This window comes from Nothoprocta perdicaria, unplaced genomic scaffold, assembly GCF_003342845.1.
Source record: "Nothoprocta perdicaria isolate Ctin4 unplaced genomic scaffold, notPer1 scaffold_15, whole genome shotgun sequence".
Lineage (NCBI taxonomy): Eukaryota > Metazoa > Chordata > Aves > Tinamiformes > Tinamidae > Nothoprocta > Nothoprocta perdicaria.
The window spans coordinates 7,351,665-7,373,668 of NW_020454649.1; the positions used below are offsets into that span (position 1 = coordinate 7,351,665).

General features: G+C 50.3%; 1 protein-coding gene across 2 annotated transcripts in view; it reads right to left on the minus strand.

The window, feature by feature from the left end:
* Positions 1-6,917: 6,917 nt before the first annotated feature.
* The window catches only part of SLC25A22 (solute carrier family 25 member 22), a 33,575-nt gene continuing 18,488 nt past the window's right edge, over positions 6,918-22,004 (minus strand). For both annotated transcript variants that reach the window (XM_026034629.1, XM_026034630.1), the window contains exons 3-10: positions 20,953-21,078; positions 18,847-18,902; positions 14,750-14,840; positions 9,745-9,863; positions 8,418-8,577; positions 8,105-8,259; positions 7,477-7,552; positions 6,918-7,315 (exon numbers count right to left, since the gene is read on the minus strand). In XM_026034629.1, coding sequence (XP_025890414.1) covers positions 7,162-7,315; positions 7,477-7,552; positions 8,105-8,259; positions 8,418-8,577; positions 9,745-9,863; positions 14,750-14,840; positions 18,847-18,902; positions 20,953-21,078 — 937 coding nt within the window. In that variant the 3' untranslated portion in view covers positions 6,918-7,161. The remainder of the gene's footprint in view (positions 7,316-7,476; positions 7,553-8,104; positions 8,260-8,417; positions 8,578-9,744; positions 9,864-14,749; positions 14,841-18,846; positions 18,903-20,952; positions 21,079-22,004) is intronic.

Genomic DNA, 22,004 nt, shown 5'->3' on the forward strand with positions numbered 1-22,004 from the left:
CTTCCAACTCTGCTTTCTAGGAATAATACTTTCTGGGAATTCAATTTGCTAGGAAACTGCCTCTATCCCAGCCCCCAGGGGGAAAAAAAAAAATCCTAGAAAGAATAATGCCTAGAAAGCAAAATTCCTACAAAGTGTACTATCTAGGAAAAAGTAATGCTTGGAAAGCATAATTCCTAGAAAGCAAATTCCCTAGAAAGTGTAATGTCTAGAAAGCATAATTCCTAGAAAACTAAATTCTTAGGAAGTGTAATTCCTGGATAACTAATTCCCCAATTGTGTTTTGTAGGAATAATGCTTTCTAGGAATTCAATTTGCTGGGAAACTACCTCTATTTTACCTGGAAAAAAAAATCCTAGAAAGCATAATTCCTAGAAAACAAAATTCCTAGACAGTGTAACAATCAGAAAACCGTAATGCCTAGAAAGCATAATTCCTAGAAAGCAAAATCACCAGAAAGTGTAATTCCTAGAAAGTATAATGTCTAGAAAGCACTGTTCCCCCAAATATGCTTTCTAGGAATAATGCTTTCTAAAGATTCCAGTTTGCTAGAAAACAGCATCTATTCTCCCCTGAAAGGAAAAAGAAAAAAGAAAAAAAGAAATCTTAGCAGGCATAATTCCTAGAAACAAAATTCCTAGGAAGCGTAATTCCTAGAGAGCAAAATTCCTAGAAAGAGCAAATCCTAGAAAGCAAAGTTTCCCTAAATGTGCTTTTTAGGACTCATGCTTCGTAGGAATTCTGTTTGCTAGGAAAATGCCGCTATTCCCCATGGCCAAAAGAAAAATCCTAGAAAGCAAAAATGCTAGAAAGCAAATCTCTAGAAAGCGTAATTCCTCAAAAGCGCAATTCCTAGAAAGCAATTCCCCCCTACACTCTGCTTTCTAGGAATAATGCTTTCTAAGAATTCAAATTGCTAGGAAAATGCCACTATTCCCCATTAAAAAAAAAAAAAAATCTAGAAAGCATAATTCCTAGAAAGCAAAATTCCTACACAGAATAATAACTAGAAAATATAAGGTCGAGAAAGCATAATTCCTAGAAAGGATAATTCCTGGAAATCAAATTTCCTAGAAAGTGTAATGCCAAGAAAGCATAATTCCTAGAAAGCAAAATCCCTAGAAAGTGTGATTCCCTAGAAAGCATAATGCCTAAAAAGCAAATTCCCCCCCAACATGCTTTCTGGGAATCATGCTTTCTAGGAGTTATTCCTTCTAAGAATTCTGCTTTCTAAGAATTTTCCTTTCTATGAATTATAGTTTCTAGGAATTATGCTATCTATGATTTTTTAAAAAAAATTTTTTTTTTTTCCAGGGGGACTATAGGCAGATTCCTAGCAAATAGAATTCCTAGAAAGCATGGCTTCTAGAAAGCATAGTCGGGAGTGGGAATTTGCTTTCTTAGGAATTGCACTTTATAGGAATCACACTTTCTAGGAATTTTGCTTTCTAGAAATTACGCTTTCTAGACATTACACTTTCTAGGTATTACACCATCTAGGAAAAAAAAAGGTATTACATCATCTAGCTCTGTAACAATTATGCTTTCTAGCCATTATGTTTTCTAATTATTATGCTGTCTTGGAATTTTGCTTTCAAGGAATTATGCTTTCTAGGTTTTTGTTTGTTTCCCTTGGGAATAGTAGCATTTTCCTAGCAAAATGAAACCCTAGAAATCATTATTCCTAGAAAGCAGAGTAGGGGGAAATTTGCGTTCTAGGAATTACAATTTCTAGGAATTTTGCTTTCTTAGGAATTATGCTTTCTAAGTATTATGCTTCCTAGGATATTTGCTTTCTAGGAATTATGCTTTCTAAGCATTACGCTTTCTAGAAAATTTGTTTTCTAGGAATTATGCTTTCTAGAAATTATGCCTTCTAGGCATTATTCTTTCTAGGTATTACACTTTCTAGGACATATGATTTCTAAGAATTATGTTTTCTAGGCATTACATTTTCACGGTATTACACTTTCTAGGAACTATGACCTTTTTTTTTTTTTTTTTTTTTTTTTTTTTTAAGAGGGAGAATAGAGGCAGTATCCTAGCAAATTAAATTCCTAGAAAGCATTATTCCTAGAAAGAAGACTAGGGGGAAAAATGCTTTCTAGGAATATGTTTTCATGGAAATATACTTTCTAGGAGTTCTGCTTTCCAGGAATTATGCTTTCTAGGATCTAGGAGCCTTTTTTCTGTCTTTTCTTTTCTTTTCTTTTCTTTTCTTTTCTTTTCTTTTCTTTTCTTTTCTTTTCTTTTCTTTTCTTTTCTTTTCTTTTCTTTTCTTTTCTTTNTTTTCTTTTCTTTTCTTTTCTTTTCTTTTCTTTTTTCTTTTTTTTTTTTTTTTTTTTTTCCCCTCCATGGGGAATAGCTGCATTTTCCTAGCAAATAGAATTCCTAGAAAGCATGATTCTTAGAAAGTACATTTGAGGGAATTTGCTTTCTAGGATTTACACTTTCTAGGAATTTTGCTTTCTAGGATTTTGTTTGTTTTCTAGGATATTTGCTTTCTAGGATTACCCCCCAAGGGAATAAGAGACAGATTTCCTAGAAAGCGTGATTCCTAGAAATTCCTAGTTGGGGCATTTGCTTTCTAGGAATAATGCAATCTAGGAATTACACTTTCTAGGCATTTCACATTCTAAGCATTTTGCTTTCTAGGATTTCTGCTTTCTAGGAATTCTATTTAGTAGGAATCTGGCTCTACTCCCAATTAAAAAAAAAAAAAAAAAAAAGCATATGCTTCCTCCAAAGTATAATTCCTAGATAGCAAAAAGGCCTCCCCATTGTGCTTTTCAGAAACTATGCTTTCTAGGAATCACGCTTTCTAGGCATCTGCCTCCATGCACCTGCGTTTAAAACAAAACCCCTTTTCTTTCCTCTCTTGAGGTATTTTCCTTTCCTAAAAGGGAAAAAAAAAAAGCAAGGGGAGCGGGGCAGAGCGGAAAGGAAATTCCTAGGACAAAAGAAAACACCTCTCCCGCTTTTTACTTTCTAGCATTTTTCCATTCTGCTTCCCAAGCAGTGGCTTCCCTGTCCGGGCTGTCTCTTTGTGCTGTAGCAGTGGCCCCGCTGGCTCTGCTGGCGCTCTCCGTGTTGCAGTTGCAGAAGGAGCACCTCCGCCTTCCTTGGATCTTTCTGCCTTAGTTCCTACAGAATCTCCTGCTTTTTTTTTTTTTTTTTTTTTTTTCCCCCTCTGCTTATCTAGGTACTTCTCCCCCTATTTCCTCATTATTCCTACTTCTTTCCCCCCTTTGCGATCTTTTCCCTTTTTGCTTGCTAGAAAGCTTTCCCTTTATTCCCAAGCTATTTTGGCAAACCCTTCAAACCCCCCTTCAAAGCAGAGTCAAGGCCTGTTATTTTACTTTATTTGTCGCTCATCTCCCTTCCCTCGCCCTCTCCCGAGCTGCTCTCCCAGCTTCTTGGGCTGTCCACTCGGTGCCACGGCCTCTTTCCTTGCAGCCTTCCGTGTCTCGCTCCTGCACACAGGGAAGACATTCCTACAATGCTCCAGCCGCAGCCCGTCACTGCTTCTATCCCCTGGGAACATCCTGCTCCAACACCTCCTCCTCTGCTGGTGCAGGGCTCCTGCCCCCTTTGCTTGACTCATTGGAGCCTCCACCACTCTTGAACTTTGAGGACACAATGCATGAATATTGACTAGCTCTCTCGGACCCCTCTTCCAGGGCCCTATCCCATGGGATTCTTCCAAGAAAGTCCCTGAGGAGGCCAGAATTCGCTGTCCAGCAGTGGGAACCCTAGTTATTGCCCTGCTTGCTCCTTGCAGGGTCTGACTGCCCTCAGCTCGGGCTCGCTGCAGCCAAGGCTGTCCCTTCTCATCTCCCACCGACCTTTCCTTGGTTGTTGGCACAAGGGCCAGCCGTGCACAGCCCCTCGCGGGCTCCCGTGTCAGAAAGAAAACACCAACTATAGCATCTCCCATGGCAGCCCCCCCTTTAATTCTTGCCCCTCACCATCCACGGCCAGGCAGAGCTCAGTCCAGGCCCGTCGCTCTCACCTCTCTCCTCGTCTTCCTGCGCTGTCCTTCCGAACAGCACGTCCATGGTCCCGGCAGCGCCCCAGTCCCGCGAGCTGTCCCGCCAAGTGCCCGTAACCGCAAGGCAGTCACGGCCCTGCAGCCGCACACGGATCCCTAACTCCTCTCGTGGATTATCCCATGTCGTGTGCGTTTGTGTAGCGGCACTTCAGGGAGGGATTCAGGCTTGCAACTGTTTTGCTGACTGCAGTTTTTACAACCCTCCCTTCCCCCCGTCTCCATCTTCCCTAGTTTTCCCCTCCTTACCGTGTTGGCCAGCCCCTTGGCAAAGAGGCATGCTCCATTTAAAGAGGTGGTTCCCATCTCTCCCAATTACTTGTCAGTCTTCAAACAAGGTCCCGTGATCCTACACACCAAAACCCTGTTGCCAAGTGCAATGATGCAGACACTATTTACTTGGAGCATCCCTTTACTTCTCCTTCCTGCCTTCCTCCTCACTAGCAGGACTGAGGAGAAAACCACCTGGGCCCCCAGGTCCCTCACACCATCCCCAGAGCTCTGAAATTCCCCTGGTACTTCCCAAGTTGTGGTTGGCACTATTGCCTCCATTCCCTGCAGCCAGGAGGCCCCCCAGCTCACCACTTCCTCCCCATGTTCCTGCGTGGCATAGGGATCATCAGCCCGGTAGCTCCACCTGAAGCCACGGTGAGATTCTCCTCAGTGTGGAGGGCACTGAACCTGTCCATCACCGCAAGTCCCAAGGAGGAGCAAGAGCCTTTCTCCTCACACCAGGAGCAGGCAGGTCCCAGCCTTCCTCTCCTGCAGAGCTGTGGTTAACTGTTCCACAGGGCACGGAGCCACCCGCAGCTCCTCCGCCACGGCGGGTGGCACCCACGGAGCCCTCCTCTCCCTTAGGAGCCGGCTGCCGTGCGGGCCGCCTGCCTGCTGCCCCAGCTCCCTTGCCTGGCGAGGCAGCTCCCCTCTGGGAGCCCCGGGGCTGCCACAGCTCCAACAGGGGTCTCGGGGGGGTACGCAGAGCCCCAGCACGGCCGGGCAGTGCTCACTGCCTCGGTGGGGCCGCGACAGGCAGCGGGTGCCCTCCCGCCCGGCAGCTCTCACCTGCAGCGACGTTTCCTCCCAAAGGTCCCCAGCGCTCCGCGGGGCCTGGAGCCGGCGCCACGACACAAGCCCCGGGCCAGAGCACAGCCAGCCACGTGCAAAACACCCCGCATTACTTGCAGGGTGTCTCTGAGAAAAGAAAAAGGCACCTTAAGAAAACACTTCCTTTTAATCCACCTAAGGAGATCAAGAGCAGCATCACAGCACTACACACGCGACAGAGAGCCGGCCGAACCGGAGCGCGGCGCTGCACGGGTTCCTCCCCAGACACACACCAGAGTCGTTTGGAAAAGAAACAAAAACGAAGGAAAGCGATTCACATAAGCCAAGTGACAAGCTACAAACCAGCCACGCGACAGCTTCTTCTAAGACAAGAGGGACGTACGTATTTAGGAAGAAGGTCCTCAACACACAGGTTTTGAAATGAAAAAATACCCCAAATATGTTGAAACAGTTTTCTTTTCCACATTAAAAACACTGATTTCTTTTTAAATTAATTTAAATACACATCTGAAACACAAACATCAAACAAGTGAAGAGAAGAAGGAATGAAAGAGAGTTTGACCAGTTTAATTGAAACACCAAAGTTGGGTGGATTGCACCGAATGGAATAAATAACGGAGATGGCCCTGCTGGGTTTGTAGATCTCGTGCTTAGGATAATTTAAACTAGATTAACAACATAGCCAAAGAAAGTACTTAATGAGGAATTTCTTCAACAAGTGATTTTTTATAGCTGGCCAATATCCCTTTGACAGAACAGACGGACCTGCCCCTGCCACTGAACCCAACCGTCCCTTCTGAGGAGCGAGCGGACGCTGAGCCTCGGCCACCCGGGGCACTCGCTCCTGCACCCGCAGGTCCACCCGTGGCTCCTCGCCTGGGGCACAGGAATCCTCCGGCCTCGGCGCTCCCAGCCAGCTCTGAATGCCCGGCCCAATGTCAAAGCAAAACCAGACCCAGCCCACGCAAGCTGAAAGCAGAAGCGGAGCGTTTCCAGGGTGTCTCTTGGCCTTCGGGCCCTGGGAATGGCTCCCCCATCCGCTCTCCTCTTCCCTGCCCTCCCTGCGAGCAGGGCAGTGAGCGCAGCGAGACGAGGGAGCCATCGAGGGCAGGAGACACAGGTAACCGCCTCCGGGCTGGGCAGGCCCATAGGAATGTAAGTGGTTTCTTTTCGCTTGGTTTTCCCCATCCTACATCCTCTATTTAAAAAAAAAAGTCAAAGAAAAAAAAAATAGTTGATCCCAAGTTCCTCTCTCCCCTGCCCGTAGCTGAGCAGTGAAGCACCACGGGACACGCAGGAGGTCCCACAGAAATGGTCCCTGCAGGGCAGACGCCTCATCTCTGCACCTCATCTGGACATGCCCGTGACACCTAGCTGGGAGGGAAATCCCTTTGCTTTAAGACAAAAGTAATCACAGAAACACAGCAATGTCCTCCTTCCCTGCCTCTCAGCTCCAGGGAGTTCACCCAAGTCCAGCTCGTCTTCGAGCGAGGGAGTGAGAAAGGGTGAAGGTTTCTGGCCAAGGAACTTGGCCAGATCCAGCATCCGCTCCCGCTCCCTGGGCGACGTGGGGCCTCCCTTGGCGAGCGCCCCACAACCCGGCGCCCCTAAGGGGGCCAAGCTCTCGGACTGCAGATAACCCCGGGGAAGGCAAGAGACGGAGAGGGCTCAGGTTCTTTCTTTCCCATCTCTCTTCCCTGCCAAGGCTGGGAGGAGATCTCTAGGGCTGCAAGCCCAGCCTGTGCTTACTAGTGTCCTCAAGAACGACAGTTAAAAAATTAAAAAAAAAAAAAAAAAAAAAGGAAAAAAAAAAGAGATATGTATAACTAGGTATTGTCCTTGGGAGGAGCCGGAGGGGGCTGGCTCCAGCTGGGGACGGAGAAGGGACTCTCTCCCTTCCCGCCTTGGCTCGTCTGGAGACCACGTCCCCTCGGCGTTCCCGCGCAAACCCTTTGTGCTGTTGCTCTGACACCAATCGACACGGGTGACGGACACGGGGGCGGACTCGGCGTGGCAGCAGGCGGGCGGGCGCACGCAGGCGCCCGGGGCTAGGCCCGGTGCTTCGGGAGCAGGTCCAGGAGGAACTCCGCGATGCCGATGAAGTAGACGACCTGCGCGATGCCGAAGAGGGGGGCGATGACCAGGGCTCGGCAGTAGGCCCCTTTGAAGAAGGCCGAGGGCCCTTCCTTCTGCCAGATCTTCCTGCAAAGAGACAGCACAGGCAGCTCAGCATCCAGCCCATCCCTGTACACGTAGGTACATCTCTGTATTTGGACACATTTAGGAACAGGCAAGAGGCCTGGAGCCGGCAGCAGCAGAGGCCGAACACGGGATGTGCCGACCTGCTTCGTGCGGAGTCTTACTTGGTGCAGTCCAGGATTCCCGAGTACGTGTCCTCATTTACGCCTCGCTGCAAGGACTGCAGCCGCGTCTTGATCACTGGGGAGAGAGAAAGGCAGCTTGAATGATCTAAAATACAGATAATTGATGCTGCTCTTCAACTTCTTCACACTTTGAAGGAGAAACACGTGTTGTGGTAAGGTCAGAGGAGCTACTTTCTGGGGGGTGGAGTTCACAGCAAACATGCCAAGTGGTGGTATTTAAGGCAGCTGCTGCAGAATAGAGAACCCAGCCACAGCTCTGACTCTCCCCGTGATTGTAGGTGACCTTTTCCTGGTGTGTAAACACTTCACATACGATCACTCCACACACAAACATGCCCTCTTTGGAGGCGTGTTCACAGCCATCCCTGGTGCGTGACGTGGGCTTCACCCCTGCCCAACTCGCTTAGTGAAGACCACAGGCACGTCTGTAAGCAGGGGTTGAAGTTACAGCTCAGCCAGGGGCAAGACTTCTGGGTTGGGGCCAAGCTCCCCTCCTGTCCCTCCCCGTGTGCTGCAGAGAGGCCGGCCTGGCCACCCCTCCTCGCCCAGCCCAGCAAGGCCTCTCGGCGGCTGCCGCTGGGTGCAGGGCCGCCAGCACAGGACTCACCGTCGCACGGGTTCACGGCCACGGCCGCCGTGCTGCCAGCCACGCAGCCCGAGAGGAAGGACACGTAGAACGGGGCCTTGACGTCAGGGTCCTTCTGGCCCAGCTTGTTCAGGTTTGCAAACAGCGGGAAGTAAACAATGGAAAATGGGACATCTCTGCAGCGTGGGCAAAAGAAGGAGAGAGGACAAGATGAGTGATCCAGCCTGTGACACGTGCACACAAAATAAAGCCAGACCCAGAGCCCACCAAGTCCTTTTGACCCTCACACCCTTGGGTGATGAGGCCCTTAGGGCACTCGGAGGCGCTGTCCTACCTGAGCAGCGTGGCTCCCAGGCCCTTGTAGAGCCCCGCGATGCCTTTGCTCCGCAGCAGCTCCCTGGTTATCTGCGTGGCGGTGGTGCGCGCTTCCACCACGGGCTCCGCTGCGCCCGCCGTGGCCGAGAGCTGCGCCGCCATCAGCTTCTTCTGTGCCGCTGCGAGCAGACAGAGAGAGCGCCGGTCGGCAAGGCGCTGTCAGCCTGGCACCGACCGCGGGGGCACAGGAGAGACACCCCTGGCACAGGCCAAGGCCGACCCTGCACCCCGCCAGCTTATACCACGCAGCTGGAGGCCAGTGTCCCATGCCCGCAGCTGGCTCTTACACGCCACAGCTGCACTGTCCTACCTGACCGTTTCTACCAAGGAGGGGTTGCCTCTGCGGTGTGGAGAAGAGCTGCCACAATGAGGCATTAAAGAGAGGATGTGCTTCCAGCTACAGCCCTGAGCTCAGTGGGAAAAGCTGAAGATACGCATAAATAAGGGAGCTTCAACACTTCTGCTCTTTATTCCCTTCCCTCAAAAGCAACCAATAACTCAGGTTGTTCCTCGGTTGCACCAGGGACCCCAGATTTGTGTACACGAGTTGGTTTCTCGCAGGAGCCTTTTCAAACCCTGCTGTATTTCTGCTGTTTGGCCAGAAGATGGAGAGCACATCAACCTGCAGCGATGCTCCAGCCGCCCGGGGACACAGCAGGTCCTTTGCCCCGCACGGAACAGGCTGCTCCCGGCAGCAACAACCTCTTTTGAACCCTCAAACCACGGCTTAATTCCTTCAACCCTTTCAAAATAATACACACAAAGAGGATAAGGACTGCATTAAAAACTGCAAAGAGAGGAAAGAAAAGCAAATCCGTGATTATTCAGGAATGCCACATCAGAGGAGGGATTAGAGGGCAAATTGGCCTGTTTGCCAGAGTTTTGGCAGGGCCACCAACATAGTATCTAATCCCTTCTGGACTACGTGCCACTGAATTTTAGTTAGTCACAAGCTGAATACGCAGTCATCTCTTCCAGCTCTTTTTTCCCCTCTATCACCAGCATTTGCTACTTCGCTCTTCACTGTTCACTCACTAAGCCTATTGCTTCGAGCAAAGACCATCTTTGGCAACCAGAAGAGCCTCCCGGCAAGGCCTGGAGAGCAAAGGGAGGGGGATGACCTGGGAAGGGAAGGAGAAACTTCTGCCACAGCTTGAGAAAGCTCTGAGTTTGGGTGCAGAGGAGAAAAAAAGGTGGGTTGTGTTTTCTTTAATGCTCATTCCCACTTCTTCTCCCCAGGTTTCTCTGCCCCCAACAATGCATGAGAGAAGAGGAGCAAAACGTACCGATTCGCCCTGCGTCCTGCAGTTGGATTTTGAGCATCTCCATGGGGGTGGTGACAATCACCTGACAGGTGCCAGCTCCGCAGCCCGCCAGCATCTCCCGCAGCAGCGTCAGCTTTTTCCTGCCCGAGAAAAGAAAGAGAAGAGCTGGGGTCAGTTGGAGGAGGTGGCTGGACCCCGGTTTTGTGCCATCCCCTCCCTTCCCTTTTTTGTTTTTTGGCGCCACTTTTCGTTTTTCACCATCTCCTGCCTCCCTGCCTGGCAGAGCTTGCTGGAGGCACATCTTGCACCCCGACACGCAGCCACCAACAGCTCCCACCCGCCATCCCCCCTTGCTCACTGAGCCGGCACAGCCAGGGCCATGGGATCAGCACAGGGAGCCCAGGGCACAAGTGATCAGCAGGGCTCAATTCTGGGGAACTGGTGAGCTCTTGCTCCCTAAGAAAAACCACTCACTATTGTCTCTAGATTATCACACTTCGTATCGGAGATTGCTGACTAGATTTAAAAAAAGAAAAAAAGGAAAATAATAAAGTGTAAAAGCTATCATAAGCAAGCATCTTCATAAAGCTGCTGTCAGTGTTTTGGGACTCAGACCGGTTTGCTCTTAACAGGAGAGAAAAAAAAAGCGTGTGTTTAATCCCCCAGCTCTTTCTTTTTGCTTCGGATGCAATGCCCTCAGAAGTGCTATTTTCCGCCCTCCCACGCCCGCTCCTGCAGCGCGGCGCACGGATGCAGCGCGTGCCCCTCGCCGCACGGCCGCTGCCCGCGCGCCCTCGGCCCCGCGCGCCAGCTGGGCTGGGCTCAGCGCCTGCCCCTGCGCGCGGGATTAGAGGTGCAAAGCCGCGGCGGGGATTACCGGGCTAAACATAGCGGCTGCCTCCGCGCCCGCCTCAGTGCCACAGAGATGCGAGGCGGTTTAAGCTGGTTCGTCTCTAGATGACAGAAGGGGTTGAAATATTAATGCGGCGCAGGCCTGACGAGCTGAAAAACTGGCGCATCTCGGAATACCTTAAGGCAGCAGGACGCCGGAGCTACGAGCGCGGCCGCTGGCCTTTATCACTGTCCTTCACCGCAGCAAGAGGGTATTCAATATTAAAAAAACAATACATAACATATGCAATAGTTCCAGATCTGCAGTGATCAAAACCTCTCACTCAGCTTAACTGTTTTGGAATTAGGTTGCTAATGGGAAGAGGGAAAAGATTCATACTGTATTAGAACTGAATTTCAAACTAGAGAGGAAAAATAGGACAAGGCAGCAAGAACCTAAGCAAAAGACCCCAAGATTTATGGAGAGTTTCCCAAGAGCAATATATCAGTCCAGAGTTAGGACCTTTGCAAGCACAGATATATCAATGCCAAACAGGAGCAGAACAGGATTTTTGCAAAAGCTTCTGAAAAATGTCATCCCCACGAGCTGCCTGTGCTTGGGGAGGGACTAAAACCTGCCAGCGTGGATTAGGCAGATTAGGCAGGACCCATGGTGAGTTTGCCTAAGGAAACTCCCATACAAAGTCATACATTAATATCTGCACATCTACATTGCAAAAGGCAACCAGGAAAGTGTCCCCCAGGCCCCGTGCAACGCTGCCCAACCCCTCTTGGTGCTACCCTAAAGACCTCCATCCTTGGCTTGCTTACTCATCAGATGGCTGCTGCCTCTGGCTGCTCCATCCAGCAAGTTGTAGGAGGCTCCTGGGGAGGCCGGAGCCAAGAGAGGACACGTGGCTTATACCAATTTCAGTAGCAGGCCTTCGCTACACGCATGGGGCTGACACACTGCAGAGCAGGGCAGCCCAGTGGCAGCCAGACAGGGACATGTTCCCCAGGCAGCACTGCATCCTCTTCCAAGCCACAGTGCATCAGAGACAAGTTATCAGCATTAAAGGAGTGTCTGGACATCCCCTGCTTGTCTCTGGGAACACAGGCTATTTCTCTTTTCAGAGGAAAGCAGAAAAGAGCGGGGGGAGGTTGAAATTTGCTGGAATCAGCAAAGAAACAATGCAAAAGTGCTGGTCCTGCTAGGAGCAGGGCTGCTGAGTCAGCAGCATGTCAGCCTTTGCTCCTGAACAGCAAACAAAATGAAGGTCAAGACTACAGAGGGCAGGAGAGGTGAGGAAATTGCCACAGTATCTCTCACCTCAGAGCAGAGCAGCAGGAAGTCATCCAAGGACCCTGGGGATCTCTTAAGAACTAGAACTTTATTTTAAAAGCAAGCCATGAGCCACTTTTTACTGCAGCCGAGGCAGGGTATTTAACCAAAAACCTAAAAACGAGCAACAAGACTGGCAGACACACACCAAATACAAAAGCTGTCCAGCACTCAACACTTTAGATATAAACCTGAAACTGTGTAGGACTCTTTAAAGGAACCACCTTTTAGGAAATGTGTCAGGCAGGATGGGGCATAAGCACCCCAGCAATGAGGACCAGCATCAAGCCTACTGTGCAGGTCACCTCTTCTGCCTTACTGCTTTGGGAACTGCAAAGACCATCACGCCAAAGTAATCACAGGGCCATGCTAGGCTAATGCCTTTTCCAGTCAGTGACAAGGGCTCTCCCTTGTGTTTTCTGCGTATCTCAAGTTTTCCTCCAAGGCTCAGCAAGGGGTTGACACTAATAAGACAACTCATCAAGACGTCCTCGTTCCAAACTTGCTGGGAGAGCACAGCAGGACCAACACAGTAAGTCTCATTTCCTCCCCAAACCAGGAGTTCAAAGTGGGTCATCATAGTGCTCTTGCGGGTGAACACACACCCCGGTTTGTACCAAGAGGATGGGAAAGTGCTCTACAAGGGGGACTGTCCACTCAGGCAGGTCCCAGGGCATGACGACATTGCATGAACTGAGCTAGGAGGGTGAGGGTACTCACAGGGGTACCAGATCCCATGTGAGATCCAGGTACGTTGGTACATCACCTCCGGGTGCATCCAAAAGCTTGGCCAGAGCAAAGGGAGCCTAACACAGACCTGCAGAGATAAATCCCAAATTGCTCTTCCAGCAATTTATAGCCTGGAGCTTCCTATCCTGTATACATTGGCCTTTTTGAAGTGGGATTTATGCCTTTTTTTTTCCTAGCAGTTTAAAGAGAGATTCCTTTCAACATTGAGTTTCTCAAAAATAATAACAACAAGGCACACTAAAGCTGTTGTGTAACGTGAGGCTATTTTGGGTCACATTGTATTTGCCACACTCCCTTCTGCTCGAACGTGCTTCTTCCACTTGTATGTGCAGCATAGGCTCAGCAATTTTTAATCAGCAAATACTGATAAAACCTGTGCACTTTATCAGACAAGGATCTCCAGTTCATATTGGACATATTTCAAGATAAGCAAGGAAGCTTAGCAATGAAGGTGTTCAAAGTCAAACACATCTAGGAGACCTTTGCAGCAATTTGAGCCAGAAAAGCACTGTTGCTGGCTGCAGTCACATCCAGCTTGCAAAGTGCTTTGTTTCCCATTTTATCTTGGAGTGCTGCTTCTACCTAGAAACACCTAAAGCCGCCCATCACCACAGCATCGCGCAGTACCTGCAGGAGCTTTACTACCAGCTACCAGCTTTTCAATGGCTGAAGCCTCAGGGCAGCAGTTGCTCCTCAGGGCAGCAGTTGCAGAAAACCAGATGTATCACAATGCTGGTCTAATTTCTTCCACGGGTCAGCCTTTCAACAAAACTGAGGGCGCAAGGTCTGACAGCTTAGCATCCTCTCCTTCTTTCTCCCTGTACAGCCTCCTGAGCCCTCACATTGTAGGTGTTGGCAAAGAGCAGTGCTGCAGTGCTCCTGGGTACCGCAGAGGGCCAGGGCCCAGGGCACTGCCGCTGCTGCAGGGATCGGGGCCAAGGAAGCAAGGAGCAGTGGGGACATCATCACCTCCCACTGTCTGCGCGAGTACAGAGGAGACACTATTTGAAGACACAGAAAATTCACCAACAGCTGCGAGCCGATGAGTCACACCGACGTATGTTAGCTGCTGCTTTAAAGGACTGCAGAACAAAAGAAGGGAGTATATGAAAGGCCCAGATCCTCAACCCATGTAAATCATTAAACTCCACTGCCCTTGTTGAGCCGCTGTGATCGTAGCGGCTGTGACTCATGTGGGATGCTACGGGGAGCCGGGAAATCAAACAGTCCTTGCAGAGCTTTATGTTCACAGGGATGCTCTACCCCAGCACTGCTGGTGGCAAGAGTGAGGGTCTCCTCCCAAGCGGTCTGTTTTCTAACTGCTGGGGACCAAAGGGAGCACCCTTGCTAGACCCCTCACTGGCAATCACTGGAGAGAGTTCTTGGTCTGAATGGAAACACAAGTGTCCCCTGAATTATGGAGAAAACGCTTTGGTGAAAGCAGCATTAGCTACTCATGGTCCAGTTTGGTGCTGCCAAAATAGTGCCTTTTTGTGTCATTTAACTGGCATGCAACAGCCCCCACCACTGAACTAAACAGACAATTTAATTCCTTCAGCATTTATGGACAGATCTGCTACTGAGCAACACTGCAAGTGCCATTTGTCAACACAAATTTGTTCCCGACTTCTTCTCACCTCTCTGAAATAATTTCCACATTACAAAAACACAAAAGGGTGCTAAGTTTGGATCCGCAGAACCTGATTCACCATCTGTTCAAGCTACAGTCTCTGAAAAGCCAGGGAGAGCCAAAGAGCACCCAATAGGAAGCTGAGGACAAGGTCCTCCCAGCAGCTGCCTGAGGAGAGAGCAATGTCGTTGGGTTCCTCCTCAAATACTTCGCCTGCAAAGTCTGGATCTCTTAACCTTGGCTTAGATCTAGGCTTATTTTTAGAAGCTTGAAAAAGCTGTCCTACAATGAAGTGCTTTTCACTTCCAGTTTTAGACATCATATCCTTAGCTTGAATGCAATCACCAGCTGAGCGGTTGAAGAATGACTAACACTCCAGCGAAGCCATCAATCCCTTCTGCTTTTGCCCTGCCACTGCAGCGGGCGCCAGGGCCCTCAGCCCTGGGTGCTGCAGGTCGGCACCTTCTACTCACCCGTCTTTGGAGAGGTGATGCCGGAAGAAGTCATTGGCTGCCAGTTTGATGGCCTTTTCTGGCGTCACTAGGGTCAGGTTCACTGCAGCCCCTAGGGAAAGAAGAGATGAGAGGAGTACTGGAGGAGGAAAATAAAGCACCCGTTGCCTGGATCGCTCATGAGTTTGTCGTAACTCCTGCTCAAAATCAGATGGGAAAGAGTTCCCAATGCACCAAAAGGATTTAGAAATATAAAGCACCACTGGAGTTTAATAAGATTTCTACCTCCCAACACTTCTTTTTTTCCTGCAAACATCCCCTGACATATTTCAATTCCAGTTGCAAGAGGCTTTCTGTAATTTCTTTAGCTTCACAACTACCACCTCTCACCATGCATATACATATCCCTTTCTCCTACCCGGAGATGCACTCCTGTGAATTTCAGAGGGATGCAGATCAGGCCTTCAAGAAAGGAGGGCAAATAACCAGCCTAGCTCTTTTGGGAATATTTTGTGAAGCTGAAAAGCAGAATACACCCCCTCTGGCCTTCCTGCTACCGATCCAGCACCCCCCAAACCCATGCACTGGTGCTCTACAAAAACCAGAGTCCCTGAAAGATTTAGATGGCAGGCCAAGATGCTCTGCAGAGACTTCAGCCAGCTCTGCACCAGCGCTTTGGGTTAGGAGACTATCCATGTATGTCCTTGCTGGGTGTCACTGGCAGAGCAGCCACTCGGTTGGGCTGGCAAGTGCCTTCTTGTCCATCCCAAGCTGCAGCCAGTGCAAATTTCCCTAGGGACACTGGGGACAGGACATAAACAAGGCCTCGCTGCCACCTCCCACAGAGGTGCTGCTTTGCCAAGAGCAGCGGAAGGCAAATCCCCACATTGTGCCTGCCACAATGAAGGGCCTGTGCGGCCTGCTCAGGGTGGCATTAGTGAAACACGAGGGCTTGCATGCCAAATAAACGGTCACGTCTTTGGGAAAATAAGAAGAGAAAGAACAAAATTAAAAAAAGAAAACCCCACAGCTGCTACTCTAACGTCCACTGAAATAAAGAAAGGAAGGAAAAACTAGCAAGAAAGGGAAGTGAGCAGCATGATTCCACTTGCTGACGTCCTCCAGCAACCGAGGGCTTTCACATCCTTTTTCTCCTCCAATTGCAAATAAAGTAGAAGGGGAAAAGAAAAGAACACTGTACACACATAAAACATAACGAACCTGGGTTTTCTCCTACATCTTTGATATTTTCTGCAAAGCTGCTTAGCAGAGAACGGATAATCCCTGTCCTCAATAATCCATAACAGCTTCAACTCACTGGAGGAAGAGAAATTAGATACTTCAGCTGTTGTCTGTGCACCTTCCAAAGTGTTTTCTACCATTGTACAAAACTGTAGCTCTTAAAATTCTAGCTATGCCAATAAATATATTTCCCTAATGAAAACTAACCTCAGTCTATAGGCAAAGCTATATGTACCTAAAGCAGTGGCAGACGGGGTCAGAAACAAAAGACAGTCAGGAAAGCAGGAAAGCCCGAGGCAGCAGCCGAGCTCTCGGGGGCAGCTCGCTCGGGGTTGCACTTCCTGCCCGTGGTTGGGTTTCGCGCTCGCAGATGTCAGAGTGCCCTGGGCACCTGACCGACACGCTTGGAGATTGCAGCCCCTCGCTGGGGAGAAAAACGAGCGCTGTGACGCAGAGCTGACGTGGAGCAGCCGCCAGCGCGCGCTGCTTCCTCTGCCGGGTGGGAAAGGAGCACGGTGGGAATCGGCGCGCTGCAGGCGTGACTCCCCAGCTATTAGCAGGGTACACCGAAGCCTGAAAACCTCTGCGTGACCCTGGCAGCCCCGGATACTTTTGGCAGGCAGTGTGTGAACTGGGGGATGACGTGGCAGGTATTATTAGCAGTGTGTTATGAATGTATACGGGGCACGGTGCCGCCGAGCAGCGAAGTGCATTTGCCCTCTGTCCTCTGGCTCCTGCACAGCCAGGCAAACGGCTGGGCTGCACCACAGCGTGTGTCTGCACGCGTTCCTGGCCCACGAGGGGACGGCAGCAGGGTGGAGGGAGGGCTCCTGCTCTCCCAGACACCCCTCCACTCGTGTCCATGTAGTGCAGTGAGCCACGAGTAACCACAAATTCATTTGCTTGGCACCACATCTGATGGCAGCACAGAGCCACCGCCTGAGCACAAGTACTCAGTACCACCCTGCTCTGGGACCTGGCTTCTACCAGAACTGAGCCCGGTACTATGGGAAAATCTACTATCTACTATCTACTGGTACTATGGGAAAACTGTAGAAAACCCTCTACTCTTTCTGGGAAAAAAAAAAAAGAAAAGAAGCACCCCTAACTTTAGAGAAAGAGCTTGAGAGCAGTGTTGGAACGGCCTTTCACACCATGCAGCTTACTGTGCACAGTGACTGGTGTGCCCCCTTGCACTCTGTAATATATCATGAGAGAAGAGAAGCAGCCCGTAAACTCAGGTCTCTCTCAACGGCAGCAGAAGCTCTTATTTGCACATGAAAGAGACCTGGAGCTGCTGGGTGGAATGGCTGGGCCTGGGCAGACATCCTCTCTCCTCTTACAGATCCATGGGCCCTGTGGTAGGGACAATCGATGTCCGCAAAAGAGCTGGAGCTCCTCACAAAAGCCCTATCCAAACCCAGCTCCCACTTCAAGAGGGAATCAGAGGTGACAAGCAGGATTAGGCAGACACTAATCACAGAGCGGTGGCTTCGTTCCTCACTAAAAACACAGCAGCAGCAGCCAGCTTCTGGGAAAAAGCAAGGGAGGAAGCAGTGCAGTTACCCTGGGGTGGAGCCTGCCAGGTTGCTCCGGCTTATTTGCCTTGTGTGCTCCCAGGAGGCTGGTGCGGAGCAGCCAATCCATCCCCAGCATCCACCCCACTCCCCCGAAACGCCCCCCAACAAACTGGGCAGGAGAAACTGCCTCAGCAGCCAGCACAGGCTCCTAGGAAAGCCAGCACCAGAGGCCGTGTCCACATGGAGGCGCTGGCAGGAGCCGCTGCCGGTGGCATCGCTCCCGCAGGGACCTCTTTAATCATTGTTCTCTAATCTGACTTTCTCAAGGAATTAATGCCACAAATAATGCTATCTGAACCCTGCAAGATAAAAACTATACGTTCAGGCAGTTACATACCAATACACAAAAAGAACCAGAGGCTGTGTGTCAGATAAACCCACCAGACTCTGCTGAAGGCCAAGAAGCTTTCCCATATTTCCATTACTATGAGAAGAGTCAGAATTTGGCCTGCGCTTTTTCTCTCCTCCAAACCTTTACAAAATTTCCAGGACTTTGTATATATACTTGGAAACATGTCACATTAACTGAGGAACCCCTTACTGCAAGAGATAGCAAGGGACCAGGAGATTTATTGCATGTTAAACCACAGTGCTAAAGCAGCTGGAAGTCCAATGTGAGCCAATCCTCCTTTTTTTTTTTTTTTTTTCCTTTTGTCAGCCCCAAGGGAATTTTGTCTGTAGAAAGGCTTTTTTGTTTTTTTGTTTTTTTTTTTTCTCCTGCAAAGTAGCCTGTCTTTATACTTGCACAAAGCCTTGAGGCATGCTTGAACTAGCCAAATGTGGAAACAAGTTACCAAGCAGACAGGGCAGCAGGCCTGACCGTGCTGGCGTTTCACATGGGCTTGGGAATGAATTCAGTTACCAACCACTGAAGTGCAGTGGTTAATACCACTGAAAAATGGCAAGCTTTTCTATTGCCCTTCTGACAAAAGTTTATGTGTCCAGGATGGGAGAAACACACACATACACAGAGACCCAGAACAAAGCCCAGCAGCTTTGTTTAACCTGCCAGTAAAGTCGGGCTCAGGAAAACTGCAAGATTTATCACCAAAACAGCCATGCAGATGACTCAAGTCTTTGATGGCAGAGAGCTGAGCAGACACCTGGCACTGAGTTTATTTTTATAAACTGCTGCTGCAAGATGCACTATGGCATCTCCAGCAACATCTCACAGGTCGAGCATACTACTTTCTCAGGTAGAGAACACGAGTTTCCTTCCACTTATGCAGCCAGGGCTTCCAAAGCAAAAGTCAAGCAATGCAGGAGGAGCATGTTGCCTGACTGGGCTTTACTTACCCCTATACATGCCAAAGTAGCCCTCTGACCGGATTGTTTTAATGAGGCAGTCAGACCTGCAAGCCAAACAGAGAGAGAGATAAACCATGGAGCTCAAAAGAGGGTGGGAACAGAGAAAACAAATCTCTCCAAGGGGTTTTCATTTACAATCCGTCAGCAAACCCCTGAGCCGAGAACGGAACAGCGTCAGCTGCTCAAAGTGCCATTGTTTGAGCTTGAGTTGGATTTCAGCCCCTAATTCACCGGGCTTTGAAACCCCTGGCTCGCCCTACACACGCGCTGTCTGCTTTCTAACACAAAAGGGAAAAATGTTACGACGAGGGCTATTTATCCAGGGTCCCCTCTGGCAAAGGCACATGGGATGCTGTAACAATCATATTCTGTTTGCGCCTGTTTTTAAATGAGGCTCTGCAGGGGGAAAGCTGGGGGAACAAACCCCCAGAACACTTGACTTACTTCATGAAATGTGACACAGGGCACACAAACATTAGCTGACCTGAACACTCAGTCATCCGTGACCTCCTACTATGATTAAAAGCGCTTGCTCTTAACGCACGGACTCGCTGCGGGCAACAAGGCCGGTCGCCCTGGGGAGGGAGCGCCTGAGGGGAGACCTGTCACCTTCTTTTCTCTTAGCTGTGTTTATTTTTAATTAGAAAACTCTGCCGAGCACCGGAACCGTTCAAAGCATTTTGAGCGAGCGCTTCTGACCCAGGCGATGTGCAGCGCAGGACGGCAGCGCGGGGACCCAGGCCAGCCTCCCACCCGCTGCCTAGGAGTTGCTCTGTGGTTTTTTGGAAGGGGCGAGTGCTTGTTGTGGCTGCAGGGAAGGGGTGCACGTGCATGCACGTGTATGTAATTAAGGAACAAATGGTTCTTTTAAGTAGTAAGGGAAGCGTAGCTGCCTGAAACATGGATACAAGTCTGAGAGCTGTGGCAAAGGAAGGAGAATCTTCGTCTGTGCTCTGAAACGACAGTGCAGGCCCAGGGAGGCGGGTGTTCATGCGCTCCAGCACAGCCCCTGCAGCCAGCACACGGCCCGCTCTGCCTGGGCTCTCCTCAGTGGCCTCCCCTCTTCTGCTGAGGCAGGACACTGGAAGGTCCAGCGCTATCTGGAGGCAGACAGCATGCAGATCTAGCCCTGGAGACTGTTTCTATAGGAGCCCAGCAAGTCTCTCCAGCTACTCATTGCACATCTACTGATCATATTGCACCTCTCTCATGCAGCAACACTGCCCCTGGGGAAAGAGCAAGAAAAAACATTCCCTGTCCTAATGGGCCAAAGGGAGGAACCATCCAGGGACAGTACTGAACTTCTCGCCACTTTCCCAGAGAGACTGGGTCACTCACAGCCACTACAGGACTGAACAGCAGCAGTTGGAGACACACTGATAGGCATCAAACTCAAGAAGTGTGGCCAGAGCTCCAGCTTCCACCTGGGATTAGCTTAAAGTGATGCTACCCAGGTGTGCCAGTCTCCCTCACATCCCTAGCAGCAGACACACAGCCCTCCACATCTCTCACAATCACAGGCACATCTGTGCACTGTGAACATTTGTGCCTTCACAGTCTGCAGCATGTGATCTTTTGGATACAGGACTGATGAGGAAACTGCAGTGTGTGCCAATCTGTGTTCCCTCAGAAGTGTTGCATGCAGTGCCCTAGGCCAGGAATGGGGCCTTTTTTTCGACTGATAGGGTAAAGCAAAGGATTGTTGTCTCCAAAAGTTATGGACAATAGTTATGGACAGATACAGAAGCAGGAGAGAGACAGAAATTCCCTCCTGCAGCTAGCTGCAGCACAGCAGAGAAGCGAGACAGGCCCCTTGCATTTTGGTCCAGAGCCCTCCTGCCCTTTTGGCCAGTGCTGACAGCAGAGAACATGCTGCTCCCAAGCACAAGACAAAATAAGAGACATGCCCTCAGCAGAGGTCTCACCTGCTGAGAGAGCTCAGCAGCCTCAAGAGCTGCTTTATTTGTTCTAGCAGCTTGTTTCAAGCCCTGGCTTTCCCAGGCACAGCCCAGCGTCCGGAAATGCTGAGCGTGGCAGCAAGGCAGCAGGACTCGGCACGCGAGCCCCGGCGAAGGTGCCCGCGCAGGTACTCACATGCTGCTGTACATCCGCTGCCCATTCTGCTGGTTCTGCAAGCGCGTCTTCGCCAAGTCAATGGGAAATACACAGGTGACGCCGATGAGCCCAGCTATCCCTCCATTGATCAGCTTGGCAGGTAAACTGTAAGGGGAGAAGGCACACCAAGGCACATGTATTGGCACTGAGATAACTTGAGGTGAGTAAAAGAGGAAACAACACTGCCCTTTTACAACCAAAAAAAACTAATCCACTACTGTGCAACGATGCTGTCCCGCCCTCGCACACAGGCAGCTCTGCCTCAAGGCAGAGGCAGGCGACACGCTGCCTTTCCATCCTGTTTCAGCCCTGTGAACATGTAAAGGCTCCCATGCTCCTAATGCCACAAGACACTTATCAGACAAATACCAAAACCAAAAAACTCACATTAGCCATACGTGCAGCATCACCAAGACTTGGCCTTGTCCCTCATCTCAGGGATGCCTGCAAAAGCTCAGAGGTGCTGGCATAGGGGACAGGGAAGGTGCAGAACTATTGCTCCCAAATCCTCCCCTCTGCCTCTTTTCCAAGCAGCCTTCCTCTCTGCTCCCTTCCAGCCATGGGACAGGGCCAACTCCACTCTGCTCTCGCAGTGCCCGGAGACCTGCTAAGAAAGAATCCCTGCAAGCAGCAGCCAGGATTCATTCTGAGAAGGAAAATGAAATTTGGCATCACATCCAAACAACAGGGAGTGGGAAGAGAAAGCTCCCCAGGACCTAAAGGCTCCTGTAGACTCTAGAGGAGAAAAACAGTGCTGGACCACCTACCAACTTCACCCGGCATTGGAGCCAGCGGTGCTGCGGGCAAACGCGTTCCAGCACTGCCATGAGCTGCACTCCTAACGGGTGGCTCACGGCACGGGAACCGCTAACGGAGCGGGAGCGCCCAGCTGGCGGCCGAGGCGCCGGCGGCCACCGAGCCGGGCAGCTGCTTCCCGGCTGCTCCGGAACCGCGGCCCGGGGCAGAGCCCCCGCGAGCTGGCGCCCCAGCCAAACCACAGGGCTGGCTGCACACAGATGTGAGCTCAGACC